Raw genomic sequence first — 16,544 nt, forward strand, 5'->3', positions numbered from 1 at the left:
CCCATACCAGCCCCTGATGCAGTGAGAATAGTTTATGAGCGAGCCCCTCGGGGGTGGGGTTAAGCTAGGCATAAGCAATTTTGCAGGCATACGCAATATTGCAGTTAAGCTAGGCATACGCAATTTTTTTTTTCGATAACTGGGATCACTGTGATTGAATCTGTGGGAAATCTATCCCCCAACATATCCAGTTGATGAACTTTTGGTCTATTTTGGACAGTTTTCAATCAAAAGTAAGATTGGATATGTTGCATAATTCCCGTGTGAGTGGGCAGGGGAGGAGCAGCGGGGAGGACGATGTGTTGCATTGCATCAATTTTAACACTTGCAGTGAAACCCAATGCTCAATAGATTTCTGCTTAGCAGCTAAGTTAGCATTAGGAAGTCTTGAATCAGAAAAAAAAGAGCTTCACTTACCTGGTGGCTTCTGCCAGCCCCCTGCAGCCACCCTCTACCCACGCCGGACTGGAACGATCCTCCAGTCCCCTGCCGCAGCTAAGTATCGGCAACTGCGCCTGCGCGGCCCTGGCCACATGCGTCGCCGTGAGCATCCTGTGCATGCACAGTACAATAAAATATTGACTGCGCCTGTGCAGGTAACTTCCAGCTACGGGAACGCAAACGAGGACGCACGTGGCCAGCACCATGAAGGTGCAGTGGCCATCGACTGCCAGAATCGAAACTGAGCCACAGCAGGAAACCAGAGGATCGTTCAGTATCGGCATGGGCACAGCCAGGACACCTGCAGGTAAGTGAAACTTTTTTTTAAAGGATACTCGAACTGACTAGCGACATGATGAGATAGACATGGGTATGTACAGTGCCTAGCACACAAATAACTGTGGTGTGTTCCTTTTTTTCTTTCTCTGTCTGAAAGAGTTAAATATCAGGTAAGTAAGTGGCTGACTCAGTCCTGACTCAGACAGGAAGTGACTACAGCGTGACCCTCACTGATAACAAATTCCCCTTTTTACCTCTTTCTTGCTCTCAGAAGCTATTTTCTAATAGGAAAGTGTTTTATAGTTGGAATTTCTTATCAGTGAGGGTCACACTGTAGTCACTTCCTGTCTGAGTCAGGACTGAGTCAGCCACTTACATACCTGATATTTAACTCTTTCAGGCAGATTAAGGAAAAAAGGAACACAGCATAGTTATTTGTGTGCCTGGCACTGTACATACACATGTCTATCTCATCATGTCACTTATCAGTGCGGGCATCCTTTAAGGTAATTTCAAGTTCCCTGTAAAATTGGCCAATAGATGGTATCATCTTGATTTAAAACCTCCACATATTTCTACTGAAATGCGCTGAGATTGAGCATATGTTGTAGAAATTGATTGCTAAAGCCTTGTTCACATCATAAATCGCAACCGCTGATGCCTCATTACTTGTCCAATTCACTTAAAACCAGTAAATAGCATCACTTACTTCCGGGCCACTAGGACAGGGATCTGATTAGTGAGGATTGCATAAAAATTTCACAAGGACACCATCAATCCATCCACTCATCCTAACGGTTTCGCTAATGTGTCATTACCCCTGATGACGCATCACCCCCGAGGACCAGGCCAACAGGATTACACATGACCAGGGCTGACATTTTGAGAACGCCTCCCGCATTTCTGTAGCAAGGGATATATCCAGGCACACGACACCCGTATAAGAAGCATGCATAAGGGGGGCAGCCGGGATCCGGATGTACATGGATGTACTCAGTGGCATAGCAACAGGGTGAGTAGAGGTAGCGCCCACATCGGGGCCCTTGGGCTAAAGGGGCCCACCCCTCAAACACAGTATTAGCTCTTAACTGGACCTTTGCTGATAATATTCACTTCTATAGATGATTTGAATAGCAGTAGATCATTAACACACAGTTCCCCATCCCCTTCTTGCACCTCTGACACTGTGGTTGTCCTTGATTGGTTTTGGTGGGTTGTATCAATTGTTATCTATAGCATGTTTGGGGGGCCCCCAATGCTAAACTTACAAAGGGACCCACAGCTTCTTAGCTACGCCACTAGATGTACTTGGATGAGGGGGGCTGCTGTACATGAATGTTACACATGAAAGGAGGGGGCTGCACAGGGGTGTAACTAGAAATTACTGCCAACTCCATCCCCCCCCCGTGAGATTTTGAATGGCCCCCCTCCCTCTCTTTCTGCACAGGTAAACAGAGAACCAGTGTTATTCAATTGGCTAGTGCATAATTGAATGTGTTTTCTCCATGCAGATAATAACAGACAGCAGTGAAGCACTGCACACATTTGGCCCATATGCAATTAACTTCCTCTCCTATCTCCTAGGAGATTATTTCTATCTTCTCTTTAAACTAACTTTTTAGCATTTCAATATTGAAAAGGTAGCCAAAAGTTGGTGAACAGGTGCTATCAAATGTATTTTTAGTATTTTCTTGCTGGCTGGTGGCTTAAAATTCATTTTATGGCAAGTTCTGAAAATATCACCTAGGAGAAAACTTAGGTGAAAAAGTGACTTGCATATGGCCCATTTTCTCTATCAATTACATTAGCTTCTGTGATAAAACGTACACGTTTTCACACATACAGACACACATGGGCCCATATGCAATTCACTTTTTCACCTGAGTTTTCTCCTAGGTGATATTTTAAAACGTGTCAATAAAATGCGGATCAGTGAATAATGGCGCACAGCGCCTATGCATAACAATGGCGCCACATTAAAAAGATACGCTTATCGCTATTTATCGTTAGTACTGCATAATAAAGGCGCACAGGGAAAAAAAGATGAAAAACGGCACACACTAACGTTATTTATCAATAGCGCCGTTCATTTGCCAAACAGCAGACGTTATTGCGCACAGTAACGTTATTTATCAGTAGCGCCCTACATATGCCAAACTGCAGAAGTTATTTAACTGCAAAACGGTGAATGGATTTAATGTAGCACTGTCAAGGTTAGGGTTAGGCACCACCAGGGGAGATTTAGGGTAAGGCACCACCAGGGGGGTGGTTAGGGTTAGGCACCACCAGGGGTTGGTTAGGATTAGGCACCACCAGGGGGGTGGTTAGGGTTAGGCACCACCAGGTGGGTGGTAAGGGTTAAGCACCAACCGGGGGGGTCTTAGGGTTAGGCACCACCAAGGGTTGGTTAGGATTAGGCACCACCAGGGGGGTGGTTAGCGTTAGGCACCACCAGGGGGGTCTTAGTGTTATGCACCAACCGGGGAGGTCTTAGGGTTAGGCACCACCAGGGGGGTCTTAGGGTTAGGCACCACCAGGGGGGTCTTAGGGTTAGGCACCACTGGGGGGGTCTCAGGGTTAGGCACTACCAGGTGGGTCTCAGGGTTAGGCACCACCAGGGGGGTCTTAGGGTTAGGCACCACCAGGGGGTGGTTAGGGTTAGGCACCACCAGGGGGGTTTAGGGGTTAGGGATAGGTCCAGAGAGGGTTCTGTGTGTTAACGCTAAATAACGATAAGGCTTTAACGCTAAATAACAATAAGTCTTTAACGTTAAATAGCGATAAGCGGCAAACAGATTAGCGGCAACACCATGCGCCATTATTCTCAGGCGCCATTTTCAGGTGGATCCATAAAATGCATTTTAAACCACCAGCAAGCAAAATAAATAAATAAATAAATAATACTCCAAAAAAATGTGATAGTACCTTTTTACCTACTTTTTGATACTTATTCCATTGCAAAGTGCTTAAATCAAAGATGATTTTTTTTTCTCCTAGGAAAAAACTCAGCAGAAAAAGTGAATTGCATGTGGCCCCTGGTGTGCAGAAAACACATACAGAACTTTGGCCCTGTACTGGACGAAAAAAGGTAAGATACAGCACCCCCCCCCCCCCCCCATATACTTAGTAGGGAGGATGGTAGAATGTTTGGTTTTAGCATTTTCAGTGAATGGAATTAAATTACATTCTATGACTGTCACGAGAGACTCAGAAGTGCAGGGGAAAAAAATGCCAACCCAGACTGAGGCCGCAAACTGTTTTCAGCAGACATTAAGTCACTTCAAGCCACAATCTCGAGTGGAAAAACATGGCTGGATTGTGTCGAAGCCTCGTTTTCGCCTTAAAATGATTAGCAGGCGCTTGAGAAGTGAAGGACGGATTAGTAATATCTGATAAGGCCGTCATGTCAGAAGCAGTTGCAGCTCTGAACTCCCTGCACAAAAACAACCCTGCAGAGCCATACGCAATTCTCAGAGCGCAAGACACTTGGGCGGGAGCCAGGCCACGCAGGAGAGGAGTACATAAGGTCGCCCGTGTCGCTCCTGCAGCACCCCTGGAACAAGAAGATAAAATAAATAAGTCTGTAACATGAGGAGGAATTACAGATCAGCTTGGAGGAAAGAGAGAAAGATTGCTTTCAGCCAGCGCATGCATTCTTTCAAATGCCGCTATGCAGTTATGGCATAACTCTCCCACTTAAAGGGGCACTATAGCGAACATTTTTTTAATTTAATATATGTGCAAACATATACAAATAAGTACCGTACGTTTTTTAAAGAGTAAAATGAGTCATAAATGACTTTTCTCCTATGTTGCTGTCACTTACAGTAGGTAGTAGAAATCTGATAGAAGCGACAGGTTTTGGACTAGTCCATCTCTTCATAGGGGATGCTCAGGGATTTATTTATTTTTAAAAGCACTTAGTGAATGGCAGTTGCTCTGCCCAACTGCCAAAAAACTGTGTGGCGAGCAGGGAAGCTGGCTAGCATCATTGTTTAAATCCTTTTTAGGGAATATCTTTATAAAGAATAAAAGCCTTGCTGAGAATCCCCTATGAAGAGATGGACTAGTCCAAAACCTGTCACTTCTGTCAGATTTCTACTACCTACTGTAAGTGACAGCAACATAGGAGAAAAGTAATTTATGGCTCATTTTACTCTGGAAAAAAACGTACTTCTTATTTGTTTGCACATATTTAACATTTTACAATTTTTTCACCATAGTGCCCCTTTAAGGTGCTCATTAATGATACAATTTGTCCTTCAGATTCGATCTTTTGACACACTTTTTATGATCGAATTGTATAGAAAACTGCTCTGTTTTTGTTGCACAAATCAATGTAATTTATTCTTTAGTCAATCGGAAAAGGAAAAATTATCGATCAGAAAGTTGGATTTTATGATTAAATTGGAATGTGAAACATTCTTAAATTGTTCAGTTAATGGGAGCAATTGATAGATGCCTTTCGTTTAGGAACGATTGTTCAAATTGTGTCGAAAGATCGCATCTGATGAAAAAATGTTACCTTTAATGGGCACCTTTAGTCAGTGTCCTTACCAGAGCTCCGACACAAAAGTGGCCCTTTTACACTTGCAGTTAATTCCTGTGGCGCGTTACCTGATTTTACCACAAGGGACAGCAAGATCGATTGAAGTCTATGGTCTATGGACTTTCACACTGATTGTGGTCCGTAGCAGTGCGCCGGGAAGTATCCGATCTGATGCAAGGGCAGCAGCGCATTACTGCAACCACCACGCTTCACTTACAGAGCTTGGAATAAAGGAAGTCTATGGGCAACACACTCGCGTAGTGTAAACAATGATGCACACCGATGGGAATCCCAGTGATGTACTTCCTGACCAGCAGGGCGGCGCTATGCATATGACCCTGTCGGGGCACTCTGCTGCAGGGTCATATGATTGTCATTTTTTTGCATTGCAGTGGGATGCAGTAGGAGCATTGCAAAAACATGTAATTCCGGCCTCAGACTAAAGCCTTGAATTCACATACGAGTATTGACGCCCGCAGGGATCGGGACTTGGGCGAAAGTTCAGGGTTGAGTGTTGTACAGACACTTTTTGTTGCTATAGGGGGGTGGGAGGCACAGTGGAAAGATGGTGTAGGATGGAGGGGTAAGGATAAAGAATGGAGCAGGAGGGGGCGAATTTTGGCCTGCACTTGGAGCAGATGATCTGGCGGGGGTTCCAAGCTGATGCAAGGTGAAACATGTGCATCAGGTGCAGAGATTGCAGGGGCAGCATGTTTGTACTGTGTTCACACTAACAGCATGCAGTCAGAGTATGAGGAAAAGTAAGAGGAGAGGAAGGTGAAGAGGTCATCAATGGGGGAAAGCAGCTTGTTGTGCTGTGTTAGGAGTCTGACAGTGAGTGAGGAGGGGGGAGGCAGGAGAGCAGCAGTTTCATTTGACTCGCACAGCAGAAGGGAGGAGGTGGCACTGACTGAGGAGTAATGGAGTGGCTGAGGGTGAGCAGTTTGCTTGTCACAGACTCACAGCCAGCCAGTGTACTATTGTGTTGAGCTGCAGCATGTCATGTGAGAGCATTAAATGAAGCAGAGTAAATTGTCGGGTGCTGTGCGATCATTCCAAATCACTGGGGCACATCCTCACAAGTTTGCCTCAGGCAACAAAAAGTCTAACGCCGGCCCTGTGCATGCCACCATTTTACAAACAAACAAGCAAACCAAACAAACACTTTTGGGTGGAGTTGCTCTTAAATGAATCAGGCATACTTATAGGAAATCTGATTTACTTACCTGGGTGTGAGGATCTGCTCGGCTGCCTGCGCAGGCAGGCAGCTTTTTGACCACTGTTCAGGTCTGCATTCTGCAGGTCTCTGGAAGAGAGACCTTTTGTCAGTTTTGCAGCTTGCTGCTGAGGAATTTGCATACGGTTGTCATGCAGATTGCCTAGCCACATCCTTTGTAGGCTTGCTCTATAAATACCATGTGTTATCACAGACCTGGGCTGGTCATAAGGGTTTGTCCTGTGAAACACTCCTAGAGTATCAGCCTTGCTCATTGTTTGAAGATTAGCTTAGAGTAATTCCTGGGACTGCACTAGGCAGGTTCCCTAGTGCAGTTAGGATTGCATATCTGTTTTGTTTATCTGATGCGATTGTCCTGTCCCAGCGGTGGTCGACAGGAGATCGTTCTGATCTTTGTTCTTGGAGTATAGCTGGAGCAGCGGTTGCTACCAGCTATCTCATCTGCCTGTCTAGCTTGGATCGCACTCGCCTTGCGCTAGTGCTGTGGATCCTTCTGTTCTGTCTTCCTGGATCGCACTAGCCTCTTGCGCTAGTGCTGTGGATCCTATCTCTCACTTATTCCTGTTTTCGTGTATCTGTCTTGTCTGCTACGAACGCTTGCTGGAGGCTCGATGAGGTAACCGTTTAGCAAGCGCTCGCGTCCTATGTTTCATGTTTGTCTGTCGATGGTTAGTTAGGCGTGCTTGTCTCTGTTGTGCTTAACACGCGGAGGCCGCGCATAAACGCGTGCACTGTTGCGAATGAGTGCGGTGTTCGCGTTTAGTTTGCGTTTGTTATTTTCCTTATCTCCTCATTGTATTATTTGCTGTGCCTTTGCTACTCTCGTGCTCTGCCTTGCTGTAGCCTTGTGTCACCTCTGGCAATCGCCTCTCTCGCGATTGCGTTCCTACTTCATATCTGCTGTTGTGTATGCACTGTCGCGGGTTGGCGACTAGATTGGTGCACACACATACCCTCTGTCGCTTTGCTCTCTCTCTTTCAGAGCTATCTTGCCCTGCGTTTCTTCCCTTCATACAATTCCTGTCTGGCGTCTGTGGCAGGGCAGATGATCTGTTCCTCTGCACTCCACAGCTCCATCTGTGGACAGGAATTTCCCTCTACAGGTGCATTGCACTTTTTGCTGGGTTCCCTCAAATTATACGCTTGTGGAGGATTTCCGCAGTGTCAGCGCACGTCTTGTGCGCTGATCACGGAGAGAATTCCACAAGTGTTACACTGGGGCTTTCTCCAGCTGTCCCACGCCCACAGCTCCGTTCGCACCCACGGCGCCGCTGTTAATCAAGCCCACGTTGTCCACGGCGTACTGCGCAGATGCAGTAGTCCTGCGCTTGTGCAGTGCGCCGTGAACAACGTGGGTTTGATTGACAGTGGCGCTTCATGCAGGTGTAGTGAGGATGCCCTCGAGGTCGCCCTCTGCACTGTGCGGGGACCCCAGGCCGGCGGCTGCCAACGGAACTGTTGGCATGGAACAGACAGCTGCCAGGGGCTGGAGAAAGCCCCAGGTAAGTAAATCAGATTTTCTATAAGTATGCCTGATGATTTCTGTAAGGTGGCCATACACTTATGCCTGTCAAATCGAATCTGACAGGAATCTATCTGATGTGTGCCACACACTAGGAACAGATTTCCAATAGATTTCAGAATGAAATCTAAAATCGATCTAAATGCATTATTGGATCATTAGATCCAATGCAACTCTATGGGCCATCGATCTGCTGCCAGCAGCAGATCGAACCTAGATTTTCCATCCTGTCAGATGGATCAAATTGAAAACGGCCGCAAATCGATCGACAGATTTGATAGAATCGATTTCCGATCGATTCCATAGAATTTATTGATGGATGAAATCGACTAGTGTATGGGCCCCTTTAGAGAAGATCTCCTCAAAGTTCCATGGGACGGCAACAACAAATCCATAATCTCTTTAGTCCGAGACTTTTGTCTAGTGAGGCGTCTGTCTTATTCATTACATATTAGTCATACCTTCCAAAAATTGTTGGTGGACCACTTCAGATAATTTGATTAAAGGAGGTCGGGAGGGCGGGCAGGGGAGCAGTGCCTGATATAGCTTGCACACACATCTTTGTGAAGTCCAGGTTCAGGCATAGATTATAAGCATAAATCACCGTTTTATGTGAAGTATTCAGCCACACCATTTTATAGATCCTTATTTCCTCCTCAGGAATCTCCGGTTTCCTGCTAATTATGCCCCACCCCCTTTCCATCCCAGTTGAAACCCCAAATGTCTGTCAGCAGGGAGGTGGGGCTCATCTAACAGACCAATCACTCTCCTTTCTTTATGCCCATGTGACTAATGCCTGAATGCACCACACAGCCCGCTAGGCCACTAAGTTGGCGATAGTCTTCATGAAAGCATAAAGGTCAAGTGACTGGACTACCAACTTAATGATGCTACCACTAAACATCATCACTGTAGCCAATGCTGGTGCCCAGTAAAAGCAGTGTAAAGTGACTGGACTACCGACTTAATGATGCTACCACTATACATCATCACTGTAGCCAATACTGGTGCCCAGTAGAAGCAGTGTAGAGGAAATTTACACAACTCTTGGCGTATTCGTAATCCTTAAATAGGAGCGTCAGCACCAAACAAGCAAAGCCAAACCTGCCCATCTCTTCTGACTCTTCTTGAAGAGCTGTGGAGGCTGCAAATATAGTTTGACGTTCCTTCAGTGTCGCCCGAACCCAAGGATAAAAAATCACAGAGGAAGCCATCCCGGAGCTCTTGAAACACAATCCTGGCATGTGAGAGCGACTCCGAATATAAACAGCCAGAGCCTAGAAGCACAAGAGTGGCAAACACTGTTTACAAACTTCCAGAAACACTTTAAGGTGCTGACTTGAGCTCCAGTGCCAACACTGTACCACGGCACCCTGCCAAGTGCCTCGGCTGCCCAGCACCTTCTAAAAAAAAAAAATAATTATATCCAGAGATTGGAGTTCCTACCTAGCAGCAGGGCTGTATTTAGCCTTTAAGAAGCCCTAGGCATGGGGCACGATGACACTCATTCAAAGAGGGTCCATCACATTCGTTAAACAAATGTTATGTTAAAAATGGAAGGTGAAAACCTGCTGAGGTTTATAGTCTAGTAGTAGCCCGTGTTCTCAGTTACAGCCAACCAATCAAGAGGAAAGAGGCCATCAAGTATTACTTGAGTTGGAGACAGTCATTATTCCTTGGACCATTCACAGAACTTTCTCCACCTATTTCATTTTTGGCCAACAGAGTTACCCCTCAAATGCTCAGAAAGAGGTTGACTTCCAAGCCCCTTTTTTAGTCCATTTGATAGGTTTAATTCCAGAACTGTTCAACGGTCTCCAGAAAAGGTAGAGGGGGGAAAAAAAAGTTCACACAAACTTTACTCAAGGCAATGTTTTTGAACAAAATGTGAAAGAACTCTATTTCCATTATTAATGATTAGATTTATGGTACCTTAATTTCCTGACCAGGTGATTTGAGTAACCTTGGTGAGAAACTCTCCTTAAATTGCAAAATTCATAAAACCTAAGAGGTTCACTTCCATATGGACTTGCTTATGGACTTCAAAAACAAGGGGGTTGGTTGGGATCCTACTTTAAATACTATAAGGTTGGGGGATTTCAACCCTTGACAACATTGTTTTATGTTACAGTGTTCTGCATGATATGCCAAGGGTACATTTCTTCAGGACTCATGAATTTAGAAAGCCCACATAGACATTGCTCACCCTTTCTACATGCTCTCTTATTGGCCATCTAGAGCTGAAAGCAACTTTTCCTTAGTTTTCCTCCCTGTGTTCTAATCAAACCTTTGTCAGACTTCTTAGGATACCATTTTATGTTTCTAAAGAATCCAGAGGATCCACAAAAAAATAATTTTCTGGTTTCTCAAGAGATGACCATAATCTCAACTTTACCTAAAAGCTGCCCATTTATCGTACGGCAGAGGAAAAGTCCAACAGTCCCCTCGTTAATCACTGCAATCAAATCCTTTCGTTCCAAGTAGCAGCTACGACTAACTAGCAAGCCCTCCCACATCACTGGTCTGACCGCAAGCCACAACAGCACGCTTTTACTGCTATGATTTGCTGCCGAAACAGAGGCCTGTCCAACAAGTAAGTTATACTTCCCCCTAGAAGCGCCCAGACATCTCCAGACCAATCAAAATCCACCACTAGCTAGGACTTTGATCTCATCATAACACAGCCATTGACCAGGATGGGGGCAGAAGAGGGACTCTCTTATGGCGTAGACACAGAATAAAGCGTTTGTTTTTGTTTAATCTGGAGCCAGACACGTGGGTGGCAGTGGAAGGATTAGTCGCACCAAAATAGTCATATTTATCAGCGCTTAACTTGTATCCAGTCACTCACTTTCCAAGGCCAGTTCACGTGACATTCTCAGGAAAACAAAAAACAACTAAACACAGGAACTTTAATTCAAAACCTTTAAGACATTGTACCTCACTTTTAACAGATAGCATAGTAAAACAAAATGTTTCCTATTAAAACTTAGCCCCGTTTGGTGATTTTAAACTTTTTTTTAAAACCCATTAGGGCAGATAAGGAAAGGATAGGTGTAAACCAAAAAACATACAAACCCAAAAAAACACAAAACAATAATCAGCAGAAACTAACCAATCGGTCAGTTATCAACCAAACCTTAACCCACTGAAAGCTGATTCGTTATGATGGGTTCCAGTAACTCAAAATGATCAAGCTTACTTACTAACTGCAAAGCATGTTATTGAACTTTTAACAGAGTTTAGACATTTGGTAGTTTTTGCTGTTGGGTAAAGATCAACCTTACTGAGATTTTGCTCTCTAGACCTCAGGTCCTTGAAATGAAGAGATACTGGCAGAAAGCAGTAACCACGGGAACCCAAACATTTTACTGCAACTAACTTGCTGCTCCGCAAAACTGCATCGATTGACATCAATAAGCCCCATAAAGACTCAAAGTTGCTAATTGCCCAGAAAGCTTCTATCATAATCCAACAGCAATTGTAAGTCCTCCAAGATCTTTAGCCATGGACACATCTTCTAGCTAAACCAATAAGAGCTGATCTGCAATAAATCTTCCTGACATTCTAAACGAGACAAGGCTTCAAGCTTGAATATGGCTAATCATGGATCAGATTGCAAGCTCTTCGGACAGATGCTTACAGGAACCTTGAAACAGTTGACACTGCAATGAGCATCCCTGACAACATAATGATGGGAAGCATCAAGGAAGAATTATAGACTGGTCACAGATCAGATTGCAAGCTCTGCAGAGCAGCACCAAGGCAGATGCTACAGAGACTTTGCAATGGTTACAGCCGCTCTTGTAATACATATTCGTAACATTCTAAAGATACAAGACCTCAAGTCAAAATTATTGGCCAGCCAAGGATCAGATTGCATGCTCTGCAGACCAGCTCAGAGGAAGGCTACAAGGACTTTGCAAAAATGACAACCAAACTTGCAACAACTATTCATGACACAAGGCAGTTAAGCAGGCAAGAACTTCAGGCTAGCTCGATGGATCAGATTGCAAGCTCTACAGACCAGCTCAGAGACAGTTGCAACACTTATAACTGGGCTAAATAGTCCAGTGGCACTATAAAGATAGGAGGCAGCAAACAAGGAACCTGGATCAGATTGCAAGCTCTGCAGTTCAGCACAGAGCTGGATTGCAGAAAAAAACTCTTGGAGAGGTCTGCAGAATACAACCATCCTGGCTGTGTCACTTTGCAAGGACTTTCTAAAGAGGACTGTTACAGATACAGAAACACACTTACCACCAACTTCCCTTGGCAGCCAGTAGCCAGAAGGGCACAGACAAGCAGCAGTCCAGGGATCATGTCTGCAGACAGAAGTCCAGAGGCAGGTAGATGAGAGGATAATAAGGCAATGACAGGACCAGAGATCCTCTGTCACACTAATGAGAGGGAAGAGGGTTTAGGTTTGAGCTGGTGCTGGGCTGCGCTGAGCCACAAATCACCTGCGAGTCTCAGCTGTTCATTGACAACACTCAGCAGCTGCTCTGCTACTTATAAGGCAGGGCACAGCCACGCCCACCCCCCTGCCAGCCCAGGGACCCTGCCTCCCCCCTACTGACTCTGACGTCACTCATTCCTGGCACCAGCTGAGAGAAGCCCAGCCGCAGCTCTGGCAGCTCTGCCCTCTAGAGGCCGCAGGGGAAGCTGCAGTCACACAATTCACTAAGAATAGCAGTGCATAGAGATGCCAGCAGTCTCCACATTCCTGAGAGCCCTTCCTTTCCGTGCAGGACCTGATGCTGGGATTGCTGTGAATTACTTCTGCCATAGGGATCAACACAAACATCAAGAGGGAGACAGATAGTGGTCAGATGTAGTTAAATATAATTATACAAGAATATCTATCATTCTACATCTATCTTGTCTAATTAATGAGTTTTTTTAATTAGAGGGATAATATTTTAATTATACATTTTATTGGCTAACTTTAAAGGAGTACCTCCGGTAAAAAAAAGACAGGCTCTGTGTGAAAGGGAAAAAAAAGTCCGAGCAGCTTAAAAAAAAAGTAATTTACTTGATTCCTCCAGCCCCTAGCAGCCGCTATGTCCCTCGCTGCAGCTCGGCACTCAACTGCTGGCTCCCGGTCCCCTCCGCTGCACAGGACAACCGCCATTGCACCTGCGCGAGCACCGCTGTCAATCACTTGCACATGGTATGGAGTGTCCTGCGAGGTCGTCTTGTGCAGCGGAGGGGACCGGGAGTCGGTGGTTGAGTGTGGAGCTGTGGCGAGGGATATAGCGGCTGCTAGGGGCTGGAGGAAGCCCCGGGTAAGTAAATGACTTTTTTTTATAAGCTGCTTGGACCTTCCGTTTAAAGTTAACCTGAAGGAGAGTAAAATTATTTAAAATAAACACTTGATGTACCTGCAAATGAATATTACATACTTACCCTGCTGGCAGTTCCTCTCAGACACTCATCATTTTCTTTTAACGATTCCTTCCAGGCAGGGCCGGCCTTAGGTTTCACAGCGCCCTGAGCGTAACCAGAGTTTGGTGCCCCCCCCCCCCCACTCATCCTCTTCGCGTGTGAGTGCACCACACACATACACTAATGGGGGGGGGGGGGTGGCGGGGGGACCTGCTGCCTAAATACACTAAAAGGGGATCTGCGACTGCAAGACTAGTAGCCTAAGCCTATATACACTAAAGGGGGGATCTGCCTACATATACAAGACCAGATCCCCCCCTTAGTGTATATGGGCTTAGGCTACTAGTCTTGCAGTCGCAGATCCCCTTTTAGTGTATTTAAGCAGCAGATTCCCCCCCTTAGTGTAAGTAGCCAGCTATAGATCCCCCCCCCCCCCCAGTATAGGTTAGCCAGGTAGGTGCCCACAGTATAGGTAGCCAGTATACTTGCCCCAGTATAGGTTAGATAGGCATTTGTCCCAGCTATAGGTTAGATAGGTAGGTGCCCCCAGTACAGGTTAGATAGGTAGCTGCCCCCAGTGTATAGGTTAGATAGGTAGGTACCTGCAATATAGGTTAGATAGGTAGCTGCCCCAGTATAGATTAGATAGGTAACTGCCCCCAGTAATGATTAGATAGGTAGATGCCCCCAGTATAGATTAGATAGGTAGCTGCCCCCAGTATAGATTAGATAGGTAACTGCCCCCAGTATAGATTAGATAGGTAGATGCCCCCAGTATAGATTAGATAGGTAGATGCCCCCAGTATAGGTTAGATAGGTAGCTGCCCCCAGTATAGATTAGATAGGTAGCTACCCCCAGTATAGGTTAGATAGGTAGCTGCCCCCAGTATAGATTAGATAGGTAGGTGCCCCCAGTATAGGTTATATAGGTAGATGCCCCCAGTATAGGTTAGATAGGTAGGTGCCCCCAGTATAAGTTAGATAGGTAGCTGCCCCCAGTATAGATTAGATAGGTAGGTGCCCCCAGTATAGGTTAGATAGGTAGCTACCCCCAGTATAGGCTAGATAGGTAGCTGCCCTCAGTATAGATTAGATAGGTAGGTGCCCCCAGTATAGGTTAGGTAGGTAGCTGCCCCCAGTATAGGTTAGATAGGTAGCTGCCCCCAGTATAGGTTAGATAGGTAGCTACCCCCAGTATAGGTTAGATAGGTAGATGCCCCCGGGAGGGATGGAGGGAAGCAATTTGGTGTCTCAGCCTTGGGTGCTGGAGGACCTTGTCCCAGCTCTACAGGAGTCATTCTGATAGCTGTAGGAGACGGGGAGAAGAAACTAGCAGCTGAAATTCCATCTGTGAATGTGTGCATTAAAACTGAATGCAGTTCTGCTTTCTACTGTAAACTGGCACTTCTCACACAGCAGCATGAATGTCCATCATACAGAGGATGAGATCATTAGGTGACAGCAGATGCTGACTGTCATAACACAAGGTAAGGGAGATGCAGGGATTCGAGTCTCTGGAATTCAGGCACCAGAGCAAGGCCATGCTATGCTACAGACAAGCCAGGAGAGATGATTTACTTTGACATGTGACCTCTTTTCTCTCAAAGTCCTGCCACCCTTCTGATTTTATCTTATCTTAGCGCCCAAGGCCATGGCCTTTGTGGCGTTCTTAGAAATCCAACCCTGGTAATATCCCTCCCATAACATGTACGCTGTTGTAGTACAGTATGTAAGGCAGTGGCATATGCTGATTTCCCCTGCTCAGCACCTCCCTCTTATTTTACAGTATAATGAGGGCAGTTGCACACCGCATACTTCATTCAGGAGGAGTAAAGCAAGTAATGGGCTGTTGGCAAAGTTTATCTGATGCAAGACAGCAAGTTATGCAATAGTCTTTGCAACTGATCCACCTCCTCTCCTTCGTACAGTTGGGGTGTGTTGATTATTACTAGAGCCTTCAAGAGCTCAAGCGGCGAGACTGTGCCATCATTATTTCAGATATATACTTGTACAGACAAGTGTTCAGTACCACTACCACCGCTCTGCTTCTGTGTGCTGAGTGATGTGCACTGATCATACAACCTTATGGAGAATTCTCATACAATTGTGTGAATGTCAGGGTGACCAAATCTCTACTGCAGTGCAGTGCTGCTCCCAGGCCAGATTTATCATGAGGCACACTAGGCATGAGGCGCCAGTGTGCTAAGAGGTGGCTTTCACGTGTTCCCAAACCAGTGCTTACCATTCTGGAGCCCAGCTAAGGTCAGAGTATAGAGAGTTATGATGAAGGCTGGCTTGATGGGCAGTCCCACCCAGCTACAGTGGTGTGAAAAACTATTTGCCCCCTTCCTGATTTCTTATTCTTTTGCATGTTTGTCACACTTAAATGTTTCTGCTCATCAAAAACCGTTAACCATTAGTTAAAGATAACATAATTGAACACAAAATGCATTTTAAATGATGGTTTTTATTATTTAGTGAGAAAAAAACCTCAAAACCTACATGGCCCTGTGTGAAAAAGAAATTGCCCCCTGAACCTAATAACTGGTTGGGCCACCCTTAGCAGCAATACCGGCAATCAAGCGTTTGCAATAACTTGCAACAAGTCTTTTACAGCGCTCTGGAGGAATTTTGGCCCACTCATCTTTGCAGAATTGTTGTAATTCAGCTTTATTTGAGGGTTTTCTAGCATGAACCGCCTTTTTAAGGTCATGCCACAACATCTCAATAGGACTCAGGTCAGGACTTTGGCTAGGCCACTCCAAAGTCTTCATTTTGTTTTTCTTCAGCCATTCAGAGGTGGATTTGCTGGTGTGTTTTGGGTCATTGTCCTGCTGCAGCACCCAAGATCGCTTCAGCTTGAGTTGACGAACAGATGGCCGGACATTCTCCTTCAGAATTTTTTGGTAGACAGTAGAATTCATGGTTTCATCTATCACAGCAAGCCTTCCAGGTCCTGAAGCAGCAAAACAACCCCAGACCATCACACTACCACCACCATATTTTACTGTTGGTATGATGTTCTTTTGCTGAAATGCTGTGTTACTTCTACGCCAGATGTAACGGGACACACACCTTTCAAAAAGTTCAACTTTTGTCTCGTCGGTCCACAAGGTATTTTCCCAAAA

The 16,544-nt window shown here is 45.5% G+C and overlaps 1 protein-coding gene across 1 annotated transcript in view; it reads right to left on the reverse strand.

Annotated features, from left to right (window-relative positions):
- Positions 1 to 12,527, reverse strand: part of LOC137527760 (CCN family member 1-like) — a 31,798-nt gene extending 19,271 nt beyond the window's left edge. The window contains exon 1 of the mRNA XM_068248638.1: positions 12,289 to 12,527. Within this exon, the coding sequence (XP_068104739.1) occupies positions 12,289 to 12,351 (63 nt within the window). The 5' untranslated portion in view covers positions 12,352 to 12,527. The remainder of the gene's footprint in view (positions 1 to 12,288) is intronic.
- Positions 12,528 to 16,544: the final 4,017 nt, after the last annotated feature.

This window comes from Hyperolius riggenbachi, chromosome 8 (genome assembly GCF_040937935.1).
Source record: "Hyperolius riggenbachi isolate aHypRig1 chromosome 8, aHypRig1.pri, whole genome shotgun sequence".
NCBI classification, from domain to species: Eukaryota; Metazoa; Chordata; class Amphibia; order Anura; family Hyperoliidae; genus Hyperolius; species Hyperolius riggenbachi.